The 16,808-nt window shown below is 40.4% G+C and overlaps 1 protein-coding gene across 2 annotated transcripts in view; it reads right to left on the bottom strand.

Moving 5' to 3' along the window:
• Positions 1-15,126, bottom strand: part of PHIP (pleckstrin homology domain interacting protein) — a 106,750-nt gene extending 91,624 nt beyond the window's left edge. The window contains exons 1-6 of one of the 2 annotated variants that reach the window (XM_032681208.1): positions 14,849-15,126; positions 14,681-14,739; positions 14,467-14,496; positions 14,250-14,309; positions 3,995-4,145; positions 3,780-3,878 (exon numbers count right to left, since the gene is read on the bottom strand). In XM_032681208.1, the coding sequence (XP_032537099.1) occupies positions 3,780-3,878; positions 3,995-4,145; positions 14,250-14,309; positions 14,467-14,496; positions 14,681-14,739; positions 14,849-14,894 (445 nt within the window). In that variant the 5' untranslated portion in view covers positions 14,895-15,126. The remainder of the gene's footprint in view (positions 1-3,779; positions 3,879-3,994; positions 4,146-14,249; positions 14,310-14,466; positions 14,497-14,680; positions 14,740-14,848) is intronic. The other variant, XM_032681207.1, reaches the window with a different exon arrangement.
• Between the last annotated feature and the right edge of the window lie 1,682 nt (positions 15,127-16,808).

The raw sequence follows: 16,808 nt of genomic DNA, 5'->3' as shown, positions 1-16,808 counted from the left end.
TAACAGGCTAGACAGTTCTCTAATGAATACTGAGGGATTTAGAGCCATTAAAAATAATAGTAAAGAAGAGACTGCTAGACAACTCCTTTCACTCTCCAAGACAGTAAGACTGAACATATCAAGCATTCAGTTCTGGGCTGTTGAGGAGTTTTTTTTCTCCCCTTCTTCGAAGATGTCCAAGACCCAAAAAAATCAGCTTGAACTCAGAATTTCTCTGTTGAGCTTCTGAACTCTATGCAGCACTCTAAGCCTCTTGGCTTATAGATGACTGTCAACCAAGTAATGCAGTTAAGCTAGTTATTCGATCAAGCCAGAACTTGTCCCTGGGCATATGAAGAAGGTAAAAGTATACAGGCTTGAAAATGGAGTATTTCTGAAAATACAAAAATCCTATATACAGCTCAAACTTCACATATAATATTAATTTGCTTGATGAAAGTAACTGCCAACCCTTACTAATTCAGAATGGTAAAAGCTGAGATATTTCAAAAGGCAGAAGGTAAAAACAAATTAAAGCAATACAATCTCAAGCATTTCCAAACTTCCCAGACTTCAATGAAATTCCACTTGCTTTTACTATATATTTATTCCATTGGTATTTTACTCAAAGTTCCATAAGCCTTCTACAGCTCATTTTTTCTTGCATAACAACATGTCATCTACTTTAGTATAATTCACTTTAGACTTGAATAAACATATATAACAAGATGTTACTCTTACATAGATCTTTTAACACAAAGGTAGTCTTTTCCTTAATTTTTTTTACTGTAGCTAAGAGAATAATACAGTTACACAAAGTACTCTTAGATTAGTTTTTAGGTCTGTAAAAATAGACATCTACACTGCTTTCAGAACCTTGCATTCTCTTTACAGCCAAAACAACAGCGTCCTTTAAAAAAACAGAAAAAAGTGTAAAATGCCTCAGAACCTTTCTTGAGGTGGATTACTCTGCAAAACCATGAAACACTGTTTTTGAAAGGCAGATATTTTCACTGGTCAGGAAAAACATTCTTCACTGTCTGTGGCAAAAAGCCAGTCTCACTCAGGTCCTTGCACTTGACAACTGAGTTCTGAGCTCAAAGTTCTTCCGGGTTTATGCTTAGGTTCTTTTTTTTTTCAGCAGTTCCTGAAGATTACTGGGAAAATTAAAGGGAAAAAGAGCTCTTTTTCCCTTTCTGCATCCAAGAAGACAAAACCAAATGAATATTTCTGTATGTTGACTGAAATGTGCATTAAGTTTTCCTGCACAACATAAAAGGATTTCAGTGTCTTTTCTGCTCCTCAAGCATTAGTAGGTTATCCACCTGAAATACATACAGCCTGAAAAATAATATGTTCTTATTATTTTTTTCTTTCTGTTGAGCAAATACATAAAGAACGGACTTCCCATCATATTGCCCACACTGTGGGAACACTGAAAGTTATTTAAAGAAACATAAAAAATGTCTAATTTAATTTATAAAAGAAGTGCCATTCTAGTTCCTCATTTCATTGACAGATCAGAGTAGAATACGACAAATCAAACTCAAATGCTTTAACACACAGCTCTGAACCAAATATCCCAAAAATCCAAATACACTTCAGTTGAAAACATTCAGTTACCAGCACTTATCTCAATGTTTGGAAAAGGAAATTACTGGTCATGAAAAAAGTGGTATGTTGAAATAACTGTAATTTTGCAAATATTCAGTGCTCTGCAAAGGATTCAATAAAAATAACACTTACTTTAAAAGCCTGACTTGTTCTTCTCAAAAAACAGTCTGAAAGTTATTTTTCTTAACATTTAATTTCACTACCACAGCAAGTCTACCTTTTTTTTGAACTCCAGCTACCATGGATCTCATACACTGGTCTTTTTCCCTTTAAAAAGTACACACCAGTTGCTACATACTGCAAGTCACAGTAAGATGCAAAGCAGTCCTTATCAATTCTGATTCCTACAACATATTTTAAAATGTATTTGTGAGTAAAAGAAAAGCTAAACAACCACTAAAGGAATCTTAGCTATGAGAAAGCTCAGTCCTACAGTCATCTTGCAGAAATAGCTGCTATTTCAGCCCAAGATTTTTCAAGTTTACAATCATCATGCCATTGCACAATCACTCAAGAGGGGGATTATTCAATTCGGCAACAAGCATTTTCTCCCACACATCTAGAGCACAACACAGAAAAAGCTCTCTACATGAATACCAAAATAGCAGCTCTAAACAAAACCACACTGAATGGATGCAGGGGCTGCATTAGAGGGAACCACTTCTGACCAATATAAGTACCAGGTGAGGAGGTTCTGAAAATTCAGCTCTAAAAACCAAGCAAAACCATGTTTCTCTTCCTATATTCAGGGCATCTACAAAATATCATGGAAAGCATGCAACTTGTGCTTTAAAATGGTAATACTACTAGGACACTAAATACTTTGCCATCTGACCAAAGCAAAATTGGCTGTGCTCAACTTAAGAGCGTAGCTGTAGCATGGTTCTGCTTCAGCTGTTAGGACAGAACTATAATTCTCTGAATAAAGCGTAATGGTGAGTATTTTGAGATTTCATTTTGAGTTCCTTCAACATTAGAAAAAAATATAAATAGCACAAATTAAGCTCCCTCAATTATATATTTTATGGTTTATATATCTATCTAAATTCATTAAAAACTTATACCAACAGCCTGCAAAAGGAGTTTAGAGATGGAAAAATTGTAATGGCAAGTTACCACATTAAAAATGTCTCTGTTTCTCATAGCACTTGGCTATATATTTATACATTGTTACTATATAGTATATATACACCTTGTATGCACTGTTACATAGTTATATAGTAGTTCCCCATTATAACCAGAGTCTTATCTTTTTTGCCAAGACAGAAACCTTTGTCTTTGCAGAAGGTGCAGCACCTCATCCAAAGTGAATCAATTAGATATTCTCTGTCCACTTTCATCCACCACTGCACATCTATCTGCAACTGCCATTCTGGTAAAAAACACTCCCGTTTTGGTGTAAACCACACTAACAATTTGGTCTTAATCAGATTTTCTCCCTTCCCTGGATTTTCTCCCTTCCCTTTCTCAACAGAGAAAGATGAAAAGACAAGTGATTTTGCACACTTTTGTATCCATGAATAAGAGAAATGGGGTGGTCTTTAAATCTCCTAAAATATCGAAAGTCTTGATCATTCTAGCAACTAAACAAACATGTATCTTGGTTCTTAAAAGGTTAAAAGCTAACAAACATGTTTTAGGGACCATATGAGAGCTTAAAAATAATAACCATAATACCACTGACCTTCAGCTTTCAGTTTTTCAACAGCACAGATAACACATTCATGCTTCACCATACAGCACAGTAAAGCAAAGTAAAGCACAGCTACAAAATTACTGAACGGACCAGAGAGCAAAAAGAACAACTTCTGCAAGACTCAAAGGAAACCAGTTGACATGACTTTCTCTCCCTAACAATGGGCGCAGGCCTTGCTGTCCTACAGTACTAATTATTTATCTACTGGCAGCTTTATTACATCTTTAAGAAAGAGAGTTTTATTTTTACGTATTCACTGTTCGAATGCATTTTATTCAATTTTACACTTCAAGGACAAAATTAGCTTTAGAGCAGAACTAGTATATGAATTTACAATAAATATGGCAACACAATCTTAATAAAAACACTAAAAGTAAGGTACGTGACACAAATAAGGACAGAACTATTACTTGGCTCTCATCATCACAATCATCAATCACCCTGGGAGTTAGGTATTATAATGGCAATGCCAGAATAAAAGTGAACTTACCTATACTAGGTGGACTGCCATAATTTACAGGGGACTCTGGAGGCCTTCCACAATGTAGTGCAGCAAGAGCAGATCCCTTCCATACAACATGTTTGCAACCTGTTTGCAACAAAAAAAGATTTAGGTAAATGCTTTTTTTTTTTTTTTTTTAAAGAAAACCACAGGAAATCCATGAAGTACCAAGAACTCTCAAAGTTCCCATAAAAATTTCATACTTTTGTTTGTACGAAGCAAAGACTGTCTGCCAGCTCCTAATAACGTCTGCACTCCAGGGACACTTTGTGGAATTTCTTGCTCTAGAAGTGGTCCAAGTCGATGGCATATTTGAAGCAAGTGATCAGGTGCCAAGTGTCTGTAATATTTCACCTATTATATCAAAGAGCAAACAAAACATCTGATAAACAATACAATATTTTTGATGCATTACTAGTTTAATTTTTTTTCCCCAAACTGTTACACAGATTTGTAAGAAAATTATAGGATATTAGGGACAAAAACAAATTATGACTTTTAAGTATAATAATTCATTCCAGCTGGTCCTAATTAATTCTTCTATTCAGCACATGTCACTTGTACAGAGAACTGTTGGTATTTACTACTCTCTGACTTTAAATCACAGTTGCTCATACACAAATAAGCTCCCATATAATCACAAAAAGAGTATATACTCAATATTATATTTAAGTAGCGGCCTGTTCAATTTAAATTACTGTAAGATAAAGATGAGACAAACATTTACAGAATTCTTGCAAGATTCACAAATACCAAATAAATAACACAGCTTTGTAGAAGAAAATGCAAAACCACTCTGCCTCAATTCACCTGTTACATCATCTTGTTGAAGCTCCACAACTGGATTTAATTATTTATTTTACATTTAAAACGTTTTAACAAAAATGTTGGCTTAAATAAGTCAACTCTATGTGGTCCCTACTATACTACTAAGGTGACGAACTTTTGTAACAGTTCATAATTTTAAACTGCAAAGTACCAAAACAAGGTCCTATTATCAGGAACAGAACTTCTCACTACTTGATTATAACCAGTATTAATGACCTCCCAGACAAAACCAGTCCATTCTTTTGAACTACTAGAATTCTAAATCAGAAAACTGTCTTATATAACAAGGGGAAAAAAGTTTTGAAATTTATGTGACAATAATAAAATTCTACTAACATATGGCTTTTGCTGAAGAAATAGTATTTTTTAAATGCATAAGCTATTGTCAGTTCAGACCATAACAAAAAAAATTTAAAATAATAAATTAAGAGGGAGAATAGACTCAGTTTTCTTCAGTTCTTGTGCAGGATCTGGCATGTAATAGTTTCGTCCTTCGCACAGCCTGAAATACATCTTCACAGCTTTACTTCACAGAAAAAAAAAAAAAAGAAACACTGCAGTAAAAGCTTACGATGTTTCGTTATCCTGCAACTAGAAGAGGGCGTGACAGACATTTGGGCACAATGATGCTTCTGCATTACACGGAATTACCACATATATACCTCATTCTTCCTCAGATGTGCTCCTATCTTCCTGACACACCAGAACGGTCTCGTGTATTCTAGCAGTTTGTTAATATGAAGAGTGCTGATCTCTGAAACTGAGGCTCTGGAAAAGCCTTGCTTACACTAGTAATTCCCACCACCTGCACCACCACAACCTTGTGGTGAAGGAGGGAAAGTTTTCTCTCTCCTGTCGTGGTCTAACCCTGCCACAGCTCAGCCCCACGAAGCCACTTGCTCATTCCCACCACAGTGAAATGGGGGAGAAAAATCGGATGGGTAAAAGAGTAAAAACTTGTGGTTTGAGATAAAGACAGTTTAATAGGTAAAGCAAAAGCTGCATGGCAAAGCAAAATAGGAATTCATTCACTCCTTCCCATCGGTGGGTAAATGTTTAGCTGCTACCTGTAAAGCAGGGCTTTTCTTCTGTGGATTATATCACATTTGTAGTAGGCCTTGCAAGATTTCTAAATTTGACTGCCTAAAAGTTAAATGACTTACAAAATTCACAAAAGTTAAAAAAAAAAAAAAAAAGTTTTTCTTTAAAAAACCATTAAAAATCATATTTTATTTCAATAAAGTTGCAGTTGATCGTACAGATCAGTTAATTTAAAATTGCTAAATTCAATGTCAGACAGGCACCCTGTTAGAAGAGTGGCAAAAAGTAATCCAGAATTCAGAATTTGCATATTACTGATAAGAAAAATGAACCAGAATAGCAAATCAAACATGCTTTATTCTGCTTAAAGGAGAATCACAGTCAAAACACATGCTTGAGAGCTCTGAAATACCCAAATAGCCACCCACAACAAGTAATGAAGCTAAGTACAGCTTTTGCCAGCAACAGCCCCGATACATTTCCTCAGCTTTTGTTCTCCTCTGTTCCTATCAAAAGGAGCACAAAAACTTAAGAAACGCTGCTCTTCATATAATTCCATCTGAAAGCAGAATTTACATCTGCAAAATCCGAACTTGTCTCTCAAAGAGTAATTTTTTTTGTTTATCCACAAATAATCCAGCTAAATATGCAATACGCTGAAAACTCTACAGTTTTACACATCCTCACAAATGCACAAAATCTAAAGTAAATAAAGCAAATCGGCTTTGACACATTCCGAAACTACAGCAAGCTGACATCTTGAGTCATACTTCTCAGGGTTTGTCATAAGCCATGTGTTCACTTTTTATTTTAGCAGAAACTGGATACAGTCAATTCCTCTTGCAGTTTTTAAAGCAAATGTTTTGAAAAGAGGGATCTATTTGTATTATTCTTGTTCATCTATATTAAAGATCTTAATATATACCTTACACCCACACTACAGCCTCTTCTCATTTAAGTCCCTTTATGTGAAAAGAGCTACTTATGCCAAGTTCTGCAGTAGTTTTGTGATGCTTCTCCACAGTATTTTTCTGAATAATCATAGTTCACTACTTAGCAGCATTCGCAACCAGCTCATTTACAAACTGATTCAACAATGCTAAGTGAGCTGTATGCTTTACCAAAAAAAAAGTGGCACTGCCCATTTAAACACTTGCTAGTTCCAGAAAGTTTATAGAGCTATTTCATGAACCATTCCTATATAAGACTAAAATGCACACAAGAAAATTAAATGAAAAAGTAGGTTTCATTTCCCCGTAAAATCTCACAGGAAAAGAAAACTCTTAATTCATCACAGGTTTTATTTCGACAGCTTTCTTTCCTTTTTTCTGCTTCTATAAACAAGTAAAAGATGAAACTTAAATAGCCTATTAAGAACAAGCTATTAAGTTTTCTCCAGATGAAATAATTTCTTTTCAAAAAAAATTCTTTTAACAGTACTAATACAATAGTTTCAATTAAAAGGAACCTACAATCATCATCTAGTCCAACTGCCTGACCACTGCAGGGCTGACCAAAAGTTAAAGTACAGTGTTAAGGGCTTTATCCAAATGTCTCAAACACCAACAGGTTTGGGGCTGCAACCATCTCTCTAGGCAGCCTGTTCCAGTGCTGATTTGTATGTGTGACTATTACCACTACAGCGGAAGCCACAAATTTTAAAAAGTGTATAACAGAAATTCAGCTTAGTCCCAATTCCTTCTTTTTGAAAAAGGAAAAAAAAATGCAGAAAAGATAACCACAACATGGTAGCAACAACTCAAGACAGGACAAGGTAAGTTTATTTAATACATTGAATGACAAAGAAAACTACAATCAAATTGTTCTGCAGTGCAGACTACCAGGAGACAATTCTTGCATTGACAAATTGTAAAAAGGAGATAGAACCAACAAAAATATACCTATAACCTATGTCCTCCTCCTAAAATAAATAATAAAAAACCCACCAAAAAACAGAAAACACCAAAAAAACCCAAAACTACTGTCAAGAGTACTTTCAAGACAGATTTCTGTGACCAAAAAGAGATAAATAAATTTTTGTTTTAATAGTAACTTTACAAGCTTTGTCAGAAATTGAAAAGCTCATGACAACTCAATAGAATGACAGAAATTTGTTTTGATATCATTCTCTGATTCCAAGAGAAGAAAGTAAAGCAAAAGGAAAAAAATAACAGATGTACACGTATTTAAAATTCATACAGCCTTAAATGAAAGTGAAAACTGGACTCTACAAACAGGAATTTCAAAATTTTATGCCAAAACTGTGATGTCAAACAGCATATAAAAAGCACAGCATTTTTTTTCCTCTGCCATCCCACCTAGCTGAAATTCTAGCTGTTTTCCTTCCTCACCCTATTAGGCTTTCTGCAATGTCTCATTCCGCTCTGTTCTTCCAAAAGAAATGCACAGAAGACGTGCTTTTAAGGTAAAATAATAAACTCTCTTTTTGTTCTCATAGCCTTTTTACTGAAATTAATAACATTTCCTAAACATTACTGTAACAAAAATTAAAACTCTTTTAGCAAGTAGAAATTTTTCAGATCTTCAGTACAAACAATATTTTCTAGAAAATAAGAAGCAGCATTGCCCTCAACCTCACCCTTTACCTACTACTCCCAACTTCACTTATTCCAAACAAGCAGCATGGGAATACACAAAATGCAGCTTCACAGCTATTTGGACTAACATTCAAATCTTTATTACCTTTGAAATAGACCTAAGTGCTTTTATTTTCATTCTGCATGACTGCAGAATAATTCAGCATCAGAATCACAATGAATGCATCAAAAGAATCATGATTTGACCCAGACTCTTTACTTAGATTCTCTATACGTGATGCAGTTATTCACTATGCCTGTTTTAGACATCAAGCAAAATATGACCTTATTCCAGTGCTCCAAATGCTCTGCACACTGAAACATTCCCTGCAGAATTGTTGGTTCCCCCCACCACCATGCTACCAGTTGACATGCTTAACTACAAGGTTGACCGTAAATATCGTTAAGAAAAACACATTTCCACACAAGGACATTTAACAAAAAAAATCTAGTCAGTCAGCTAGCTATATTTCAAGATGCAAGAGCTCAATCTTACTGACACCAGCAGCTATCCCAGCTTTAACTATTCTGCTATGTAAGATATTGCCCAAAACAAGCTCCAAATTGAATTACAGTAATTGCTATACTATATCAGACCATCAATCTAACAGAGTACTGGGTACCAGCAGCCACTGCCTTATCACTGTAAAATTAGGAATTACAATGAAATGCAAGTACTTGTCTCTGAAGAATTCTCATTCCCGTTTTTCTTTTTGGGGCGGATGGGGCAGGGGCAAAAAAGTACAGGGAGTAGAGAACTGGAGAATTAACCATTTTCCCCAAAACATATTTATTTCTCATGTACTTTTTAATTATGCTTGGGCTAAAACTATATAGATAGTTAGCCACTATGCCCTATCAGAATGCCTACTATTTTACTGTGAGATTACTTTTTCTCTAATTAAATAGATCCATATGAAACCAACCACCTCAAGAACATATTATTTTTTCAACTTTTTAATGCTTTTAATAGGTGTGAGGCCAGAGCAGATAAACTGAAACCTTAGTATAAACAGACTGCTGTAAGCTTACCACATGAGAAGGTACGAACAGAAAGCAGCATTTTCAGCTTCATGGGCTAAGAGGTTCAACTATACCTGTTACTGTTAGATTAACTGCATCTGTTTGCCTTGCTTAAATTCACTCAATGTTTTGTGGGTTTCATTGGTCTGTTGTTTTGGTGGGTTTTTTTCATAAAAGGTACATCTTAGAAACTTGATATTCCCCTTTAGCCCATCTCTCATCTGTATTTCTCAGTCTCAGTTTGAAAGAACTATCACAAAACAGTTGATTTAGCCAAATCTCTTGACTACCTGTGGAAGACACAAATGTGTGGTACTTCTCACAATGAACAAGAGTTCCTCTCATCAAAATATAATGGTTTAAACAGAGAGCTTTTAACATCACCTAAAGTCTCAATTATGGGAACAGTCTGTAAAACAGAAATGCTTGTCTTTTAGAACTAAGAGAAAAGCATTTAAGTTGATACATGTCCAACAAAAGCACTGATAGCGAGACCAAAAATCTGGCAAGGGATCACAATCATTTCACAGGTTTTCTTAGCCCCAGTGCCAAGTCTTTCAGAACACCTTCCAAAATACCGTAAAGGCTTTCCCCAAAAAACTGTTAATAAAAACTAGGTGATGATGCAGCTCTCTGATTCAACGTAAGCTTTAATTTTGCTCCTTATTTCTTTGAATACCTTTAGAGCACAACATTTCCTGAAGAAACAAACCACTTATTATCTGGTTACTTATTAAGAAACAGAATTTCTAAACAGTAACCACAATGCTGACTAGAAGCCTTGGGTATTATATGAACAAAGAAACACAGTATCAATGTACTTAGTGTCCCAGTCCCACAGATACTATTTGTAACTTCGTGTAGGTTTGCACAACTTGAAAGGCAAGAAAGTAGAATGGCAAGAAAAGAACATTTTGTAATTTTCACTTGAAATCACATTTAATAATTGTGGGCCAGGGAAGCAAAAGGGACAAATGTTAGCAAAATAGTCACCCAACAGGCATACAGCCTACTAAACCCATTGCACCATCCTCCTATTTGATGTGAAGTCCCTGCCTCCTCCCTCTTCAACCACCACCATCATGAATATAATTCTAATTCAACAGAGAAAATGACAATTACATGAATATTCTGGACAAGGAAGTTTACACAATAGTTCTGGTCATATACACCACAATGCTTGTACCATAGAAGATCTCTCTCTCAAAAAAAAAAAAAAAAAAAAAAAAAGGACCAACAAAACCCAACCACTCCCTATGGTAGCTCTAAACTGTTGCAGTGAATCTTAACAGTTGGCTTCATCCAGCAGAAGTCTACTTTGATCCCAAAGGAAGCAACCCCAACACGTTGTCCAAGCCCTGCACACCCACTCCTACCATCTCATGATGGTGGGAAGACCCGTGTTGCTGCACACCAAAAGAGAGCTGAACCATCTGAAAGTTATTCTTGTACTGTTCATTTTTCCGATAGTTCGGCCCCCTTATCCAACTAACGGCACATTTGGCTGAGCACTCGTGCCTACACAAAGGATGCAACAGAAATGCACAGCTTTCATCCACAGCACACAATTAGAGCAGCTACACCCGCAGGGAAACTACAACATGAAAAAAACCAATTCCCCTGGAGTGAAAGGATGCACCAAAGCTTGCTCATGTGTCCTAACAAAGGCCCTAAAAAAGGTGTTTTGAAGCCTAAAAGTGCAATACAACACTTAGACAAAACTCCTCAAAGTCTGCCCCCCAAAATGAGAAATCCTCACTCTTTTTCTAGAAAAAAAAAAAAAGAGAGAAAAATATCTGGCTTATAATTAATAAGTTTTCACAACAAATGAGAGAGAACACAAAGCATCCTGAGATCTGTTACTGAAGAGTCCCATCATCCTCAATACACCTACACTGAAAGTGGCCTGACAGGGACTCAATTCTCAAAAGGTCTTAGGTTATAACACAAACAGAAATCTTAATACTGGCAATATTAGAACAAGATTGACAGTCTGAAATAAGAGCCTATACTATCAAAACCAGATCAAGTAATTTATATCACACAGTGTGTGACCATAGGAAAATATAATATACAAATATTTAAATTGAAGAAAAATCACTTAAGAATATAAAATGAGTAAAATAGTATTTCTGAACTCATGTATTTTCCTGTAGCATTACAAGGATGCACAGCATGGTATTAGCTTATAGAAGAAAATGAAACATTTACTTTCACTGGCCAAACAGAAAAATGTACAAGTAATGTACAAGATGGAAACTGCATCAAATTTAACACACATTAAGTTAAAGAAATGAAACATCTAAGGCTGTGAATTTCAGTCTAAGAACAGAAGATTAACTCTAATAAGAATTCTTAAATAAATGTTTTTAAAATAAGGACAAAATCAGGAACATCATATATCCATACATATATTAAAGGAATGATTTATTATATATATACATATAATAAAAGGCATGATTTTATGCACAACAAAAGAGCCTGGGATTAAATCCACCTGTGTTACACAGAGCCCTTATTCCCTCCTAGAGTAAAAGTCAGACATCTAACATACATTTACTGGTAATTTTATTTCCTAGCTTTTCTCCCCTCAGACCTTTCTATGAAGTTTAATGAAAGCTCATGACATTCATTTCTGAGAAGTGGTACCCAAACATGACTAAATATGCTGTCTTCAGAAAGAGTCACCATCTTAAAGCTGGAAAGATTGTAAATGAAAAAAAAAATGAAGAAACAGAATGCTAGCTCATCAGCAGCCTCTATCTTAAAACTAAAATCCTTTGGTTTCAGATAAATAAGTTTTTGTTTAATGAACAAGACATAGTGAAAAACACTGCTTTTGTACAAAATGTAACTGTCACACTGTAAATACACTTCTGGGCCAGCTTTCACAAGCCTAAAGTGTCAAGTCATACAAAGTTCACATATTTTTGACAATTGAAGCAAGAACAAATACAAAGGATGGAGAGAAGCATCAAAACCAAAGTAATCTATTTCACACATGCACCCCAACATCTAGGTGGGGACAAGGTAGAAAAGGCCATAAATAAATGTTTATTTATAAATAAATACATATTTATCAGGAAGTCTAAGAAAACTTTGTTATGAACAGAAGATTAGGAAAAGAAAAACGACCTGGTCAGCATCATCTCTTCAAATATAAGTATCCAGCATCAAGTCCAAGTTTTGAGGAAGTACATCTTATGTCATTAGATACGTATTCTAAATAAGTTGGTATTTACCTGCATTCCGCAAACAAAAGAAGTTTCTCAGAAAGGGTGTGAATGAACTTGTCTCTCACCAAGTGTTCTTACTTCAACCCTTAAAATATCTTTTTCCTCACTAGCTCCTTCTTCACATCCTTTTACATCCTGAATACACACAAAACCCCCAAATCCATACTACACTAAGACTGCACTTCCAATTCTTTATAATTTATAGGATAAAAGAGAAAGATTCATGATAAGTTTTACCAATCAACTTCTGACCATCATTTGAAATGAGTAACATGGCCTCCCAGTCTTACAAATAAATAAGTAAATAAGAACGGCATAATATGCACTTTGAAATTCCCAGTTGAATTTCTTGATGACACTCAATTTCAGGAAAATTCAAATGTATTGGTATGTATCCATATGTATTCAACAAGTTAATCACTATCCATTCTCCAACACCACATGCATGAAAATGCCTGTGCCAATACACCTCTTGCTACAGAAAAAATCAAATGCTGTAAGTTAACATGTTCCAACTACAGTAAACATCTATGATTCATACTGTAACATTTGTTATATAACTAAAATAATGTATATGCCAACAGTCTTTATCAGATGCATTACAGATGGAAACTGTTCTGCCTCCTTTTATGTCAGCTCAAAAGTTCTCCACATGTCTATGCCTCAGAAGTACTGGAGTTCAGAACTACTATAACCAACCAGCAAGCCCGAAGGGAAATGTCTTTGATGAACATCACAAGCAGGGCTCAGTCTTCCTCTTAAACTGTATTCAGAAATTCAGAGACTAAATTATACAACACTGCATCTGCAATGAAAACAATACTAGCAACAAGTAGCTAACAGCCACAATTCAGACACCTTAATTGCTGTTTTCCTAACTACTGTAGTTCACAACGTATTACAGGGGAAAAAAAAATATCCAGGTCCCTCTTTGCTAGCAGGAGCTACATCACTACAACTAACACTTAGTTTTATCTACACCCGAGATAAAAAGCACGCATCACGGAATTAAAAAAAAAAAAAAAAAAAAAAAACAACAACCAGCAAAACAGAACTCCACCAGTCAAATTCGCGATGCGAACATGACGAGCCCCGTCGTTCCCCCGCTCCAGACACAGGGCACACAAGGGCGGCAGAGCCCCACCACGCACCCGACCAGCGGCACAGGCCGGGGGAGCAGCGCGAGGGGCCCCTCGCGCGGCAGGTCCCGGGCTCGGGCAGCGCGGGGCGGGCGCGCGGCGGGGGCAGCCGGCCCGGCCCGGCCCATTGTGTGCGCGCGGGCGGCCGCGAGCGCCCCCGCCCGGCCGCGCGCGCACCGGCACCCGCCGCCGCTGGCCCCGCCCCGCCCTGCGCGGCGCCGCGCGCGCGGCTGTGGCGCCCGCCCGCACCGCGGCCGTGACGTCGCGGAGCGAGCGCGGCCGGGCCCGGCGCGCGCGTCGTTATTGACCCCGCTCGGGCGGGCGGGCACAGGCCGGACCCCCGCCGGCGTCCTCCCGGGACACCGAGCGGGGATCGAGGGCCGCACAGAGGTTGTTATAAAAATTAAAAAAAAAATAAATAAATTCCGAAGTTGTTGGGTTTGGTTCTTTTTTTTAAGTTGCCTTTTTTTTTTTTTTTTTTTTGCGGGAAATTCAATTTTTTTGCCGGGCTGCTCAGGGAGAGTGAGGAAGGGGGAAAAAACAACTTTGCCCGTCGCAGCGCTCTCTCCTCTCGCCAGCGCCCGCTCCTCTTACCAGGTTCTCGTAGCTCCGAGGATGCTCCTTGCCCGTCCAGTCCGTGCGCTTGGGCAGCAGCTGAGCGAGAGAAGAGAGGGCGCCCCGTGAGCGGCTCCCCCTCCCCCGAGGAGCCCCCCGGCTGCGCCCGGGATGGGGCGGGGGAAGCGGGAGAGCGAGGGAAGGGGGAGGGAGGCCGCAGGCGGGGCGAGCGCCGGGTGCGCGGCGCCGCTCTTACCTCTTTCTCCGCCACTTCTCGGATCAGGACCTGCAGTAACAACAAAAGCGGGGTGTGAGAAAAGGTTTTAAAAAGAGAGAAAAAAGGAGAAGGAGGACGAGGCGGCGAGCGCGCCGCCCGATCAGCCGCCCTAGCCGGCCGCCCCCTCCCCGCCAGGCCCGGCGGCGCCATCCATCCATCCCTCCATCCATCCCTCCATCCATCCATCCCCTACCTGAGCCGCTTGCTGGCAGGGTCCGTCCTCCAAAAAGCGAGCGATGAGGAAGTAGAGCTCTGCGGGGAGATGAGAGGCCGTCAGGGCTGGCGCTCGCCCCTTCCCCGCGGGCTCCCCTTTCTCCCCCCTGCCCGCCGACCCTCTTCGGCTCCCCTGGCCACCACTCACCCGCTCGCAGCTCCGCCGTGTGCCGGCTGCCGCCGTCCCCGGACATGGCGAAGCGAAAACCGGGGAGGGGAGGGGGGGAAAGGGGGGGAAGGGGGGGTGCTCGGGCCGCGCTCCCGCGGCAGCGTCGGGTCCCAGCGAAAGGCACCCGCCCGGTCGCTGTCACTGCTCGTCCACCGGGGAGAGTCTCGGCTCCACCATTCAACCCACGGGCAGCAGCAGCAGCAGAAGGAGGAGGAGGAAACAACAACTCGCAGCCGCCCGCCGCCCGCCGCCAACGCCGCCGCCGCCAGCCAGCGCGAGCGAGCGCGATCCTTCCGCCCGGAGAAAGAGTCCCCTCCTCCTCCTGCGCGCCCCCTCCTCAGCCCCCTCGGCCCCGCGCGCCGCCCCTTCCCCCCGCGCCCCCCTCAGTCCCCGGCGCTGCCCGGAGGGGGCGGCCAGGCGGGCAGGGAAGGGGGGAGCCGCGCTCTTCTGCCCCCGCTCTCGCCCCGCCGCCTCGGCGGCCCCTGGCGCTGCCCGGCGCTGGAGGGGAGAAGGGGCGAGCGGTACGCGTTTATTATCGGAAAGGCGGGCGGGCTGTGGCAGAAGATGTCGGCGGGGTGGGCGGGAAGGCGGTGGCGGCAGGCGGGCGGCTGAAAGGCGCTTTCTGTGCGAGGTGCCGGCGCGCGGAGGGATACGACGCACGGGCAGGAGGCGGGGCTGCGGCGGGGGGAAAGCGGCGGCTCGCGGCGGCGGCGCTGGAAGTTCCCGAGTTCCAGCGTCGCAGGAATGGGAAACCGGCAAAGCCAAAATGCCCCCGGGGAGCGCGGCCCCGCTGGGGAGGCCTGGCCCTCCCACCCGCGCTGCGCTCGCCGCGGCTCCTCCGTAGCCCAGCGCGGTCCCTCGGAGCCTGCCAGCGACCTCGAGGCGCAGCCGGGGGCTTTGGCATTTGCGCGTAAGTTCCACAGAGTCACGCGTTGTTGGTTCTTATTCCGCGGTGTTAGTTCTTATTCTTGCAACACCCCGCCTGCATTCTTGCAGCGAGTTTGCAGCGAGGGGGAGAAATCCCATCTAGCCCCAAAGAGCCAGAAAGGCGCTTTTCTCTGTTGTTCGTCAGAGCTACCCATGCGACTCCGCCTGGGGCGAAGAGCTCGCAGAGTGCTCGTTGGAGAACTTCCCTTTAAAAACAAACAAAAAACCCCCAAACAAACCCCAGCAGCTGATAACGATTTTATTCTTTGCTCTTGCCGCCAACCACAGCAGACAAGCGGGACTGACGAATCTCCTACCTTCCAGGAGCGATGGGCAAGAGGAGGAGTGTTGTCACCGCGAGGACGAGCGAGGGATGGTGATGCCTGCAACCTATGGCTGAGCTGGAGGTAATTCACTAGCGGATCAATAACCTACCGAAGGTTCCTGAAAGGCTGCAACATTGTATGGAGCCTGGTTAGCTGTTAAATTATTTGCTTATTTAGTGTTTGTTTAGCTTGAGGATACCGAATAAACGTTCTGATTTGTGCTGTAACTGTTTATTTGCTGATTACAGTCAAAAAGAAAATAAAAACAAAGCAGATGTCCGCTGATAATTAGCTTTAAAAAAAAATCCATATCTGATGAGGATGGGATTGAAAGGAGCATAATTGCTTGTCTTTATGGTTTGCAATGTGCCTGTGCTTTTTCAGGTAGAGCCGGGGCCTTGCAAGAACAAATGTGTTTGTGGACAATAAGAATTAAATAAGCAGGGATCAATGCTAAAAAGGGAAAGCTGTCATTTTTTACTATTCCTTTAGTCGTAGTTATTAACTAACGTAACTTGTGAAGCAAGGACAAAAGTATATTGGAAATTATATAGAAACTAGACAAAGAAATATTTTTTGCGTGCATAAAGACCCTGAAATTCTCAACTATCTAACTTTCAACAAAATTAAATTTAAACTACGTTTCTGTGCAACTGAGGGTAAGCTGAGTTGAGCATTTTAATACG

This window comes from Chiroxiphia lanceolata, chromosome 3, assembly GCF_009829145.1.
Source record: "Chiroxiphia lanceolata isolate bChiLan1 chromosome 3, bChiLan1.pri, whole genome shotgun sequence".
Classification (NCBI taxonomy): Eukaryota; Metazoa; Chordata; class Aves; order Passeriformes; family Pipridae; genus Chiroxiphia; species Chiroxiphia lanceolata.
The sequence above is the reverse complement of the archived record's forward strand: the minus strand, read 5'-3'. Positions and strand labels throughout refer to the sequence as shown.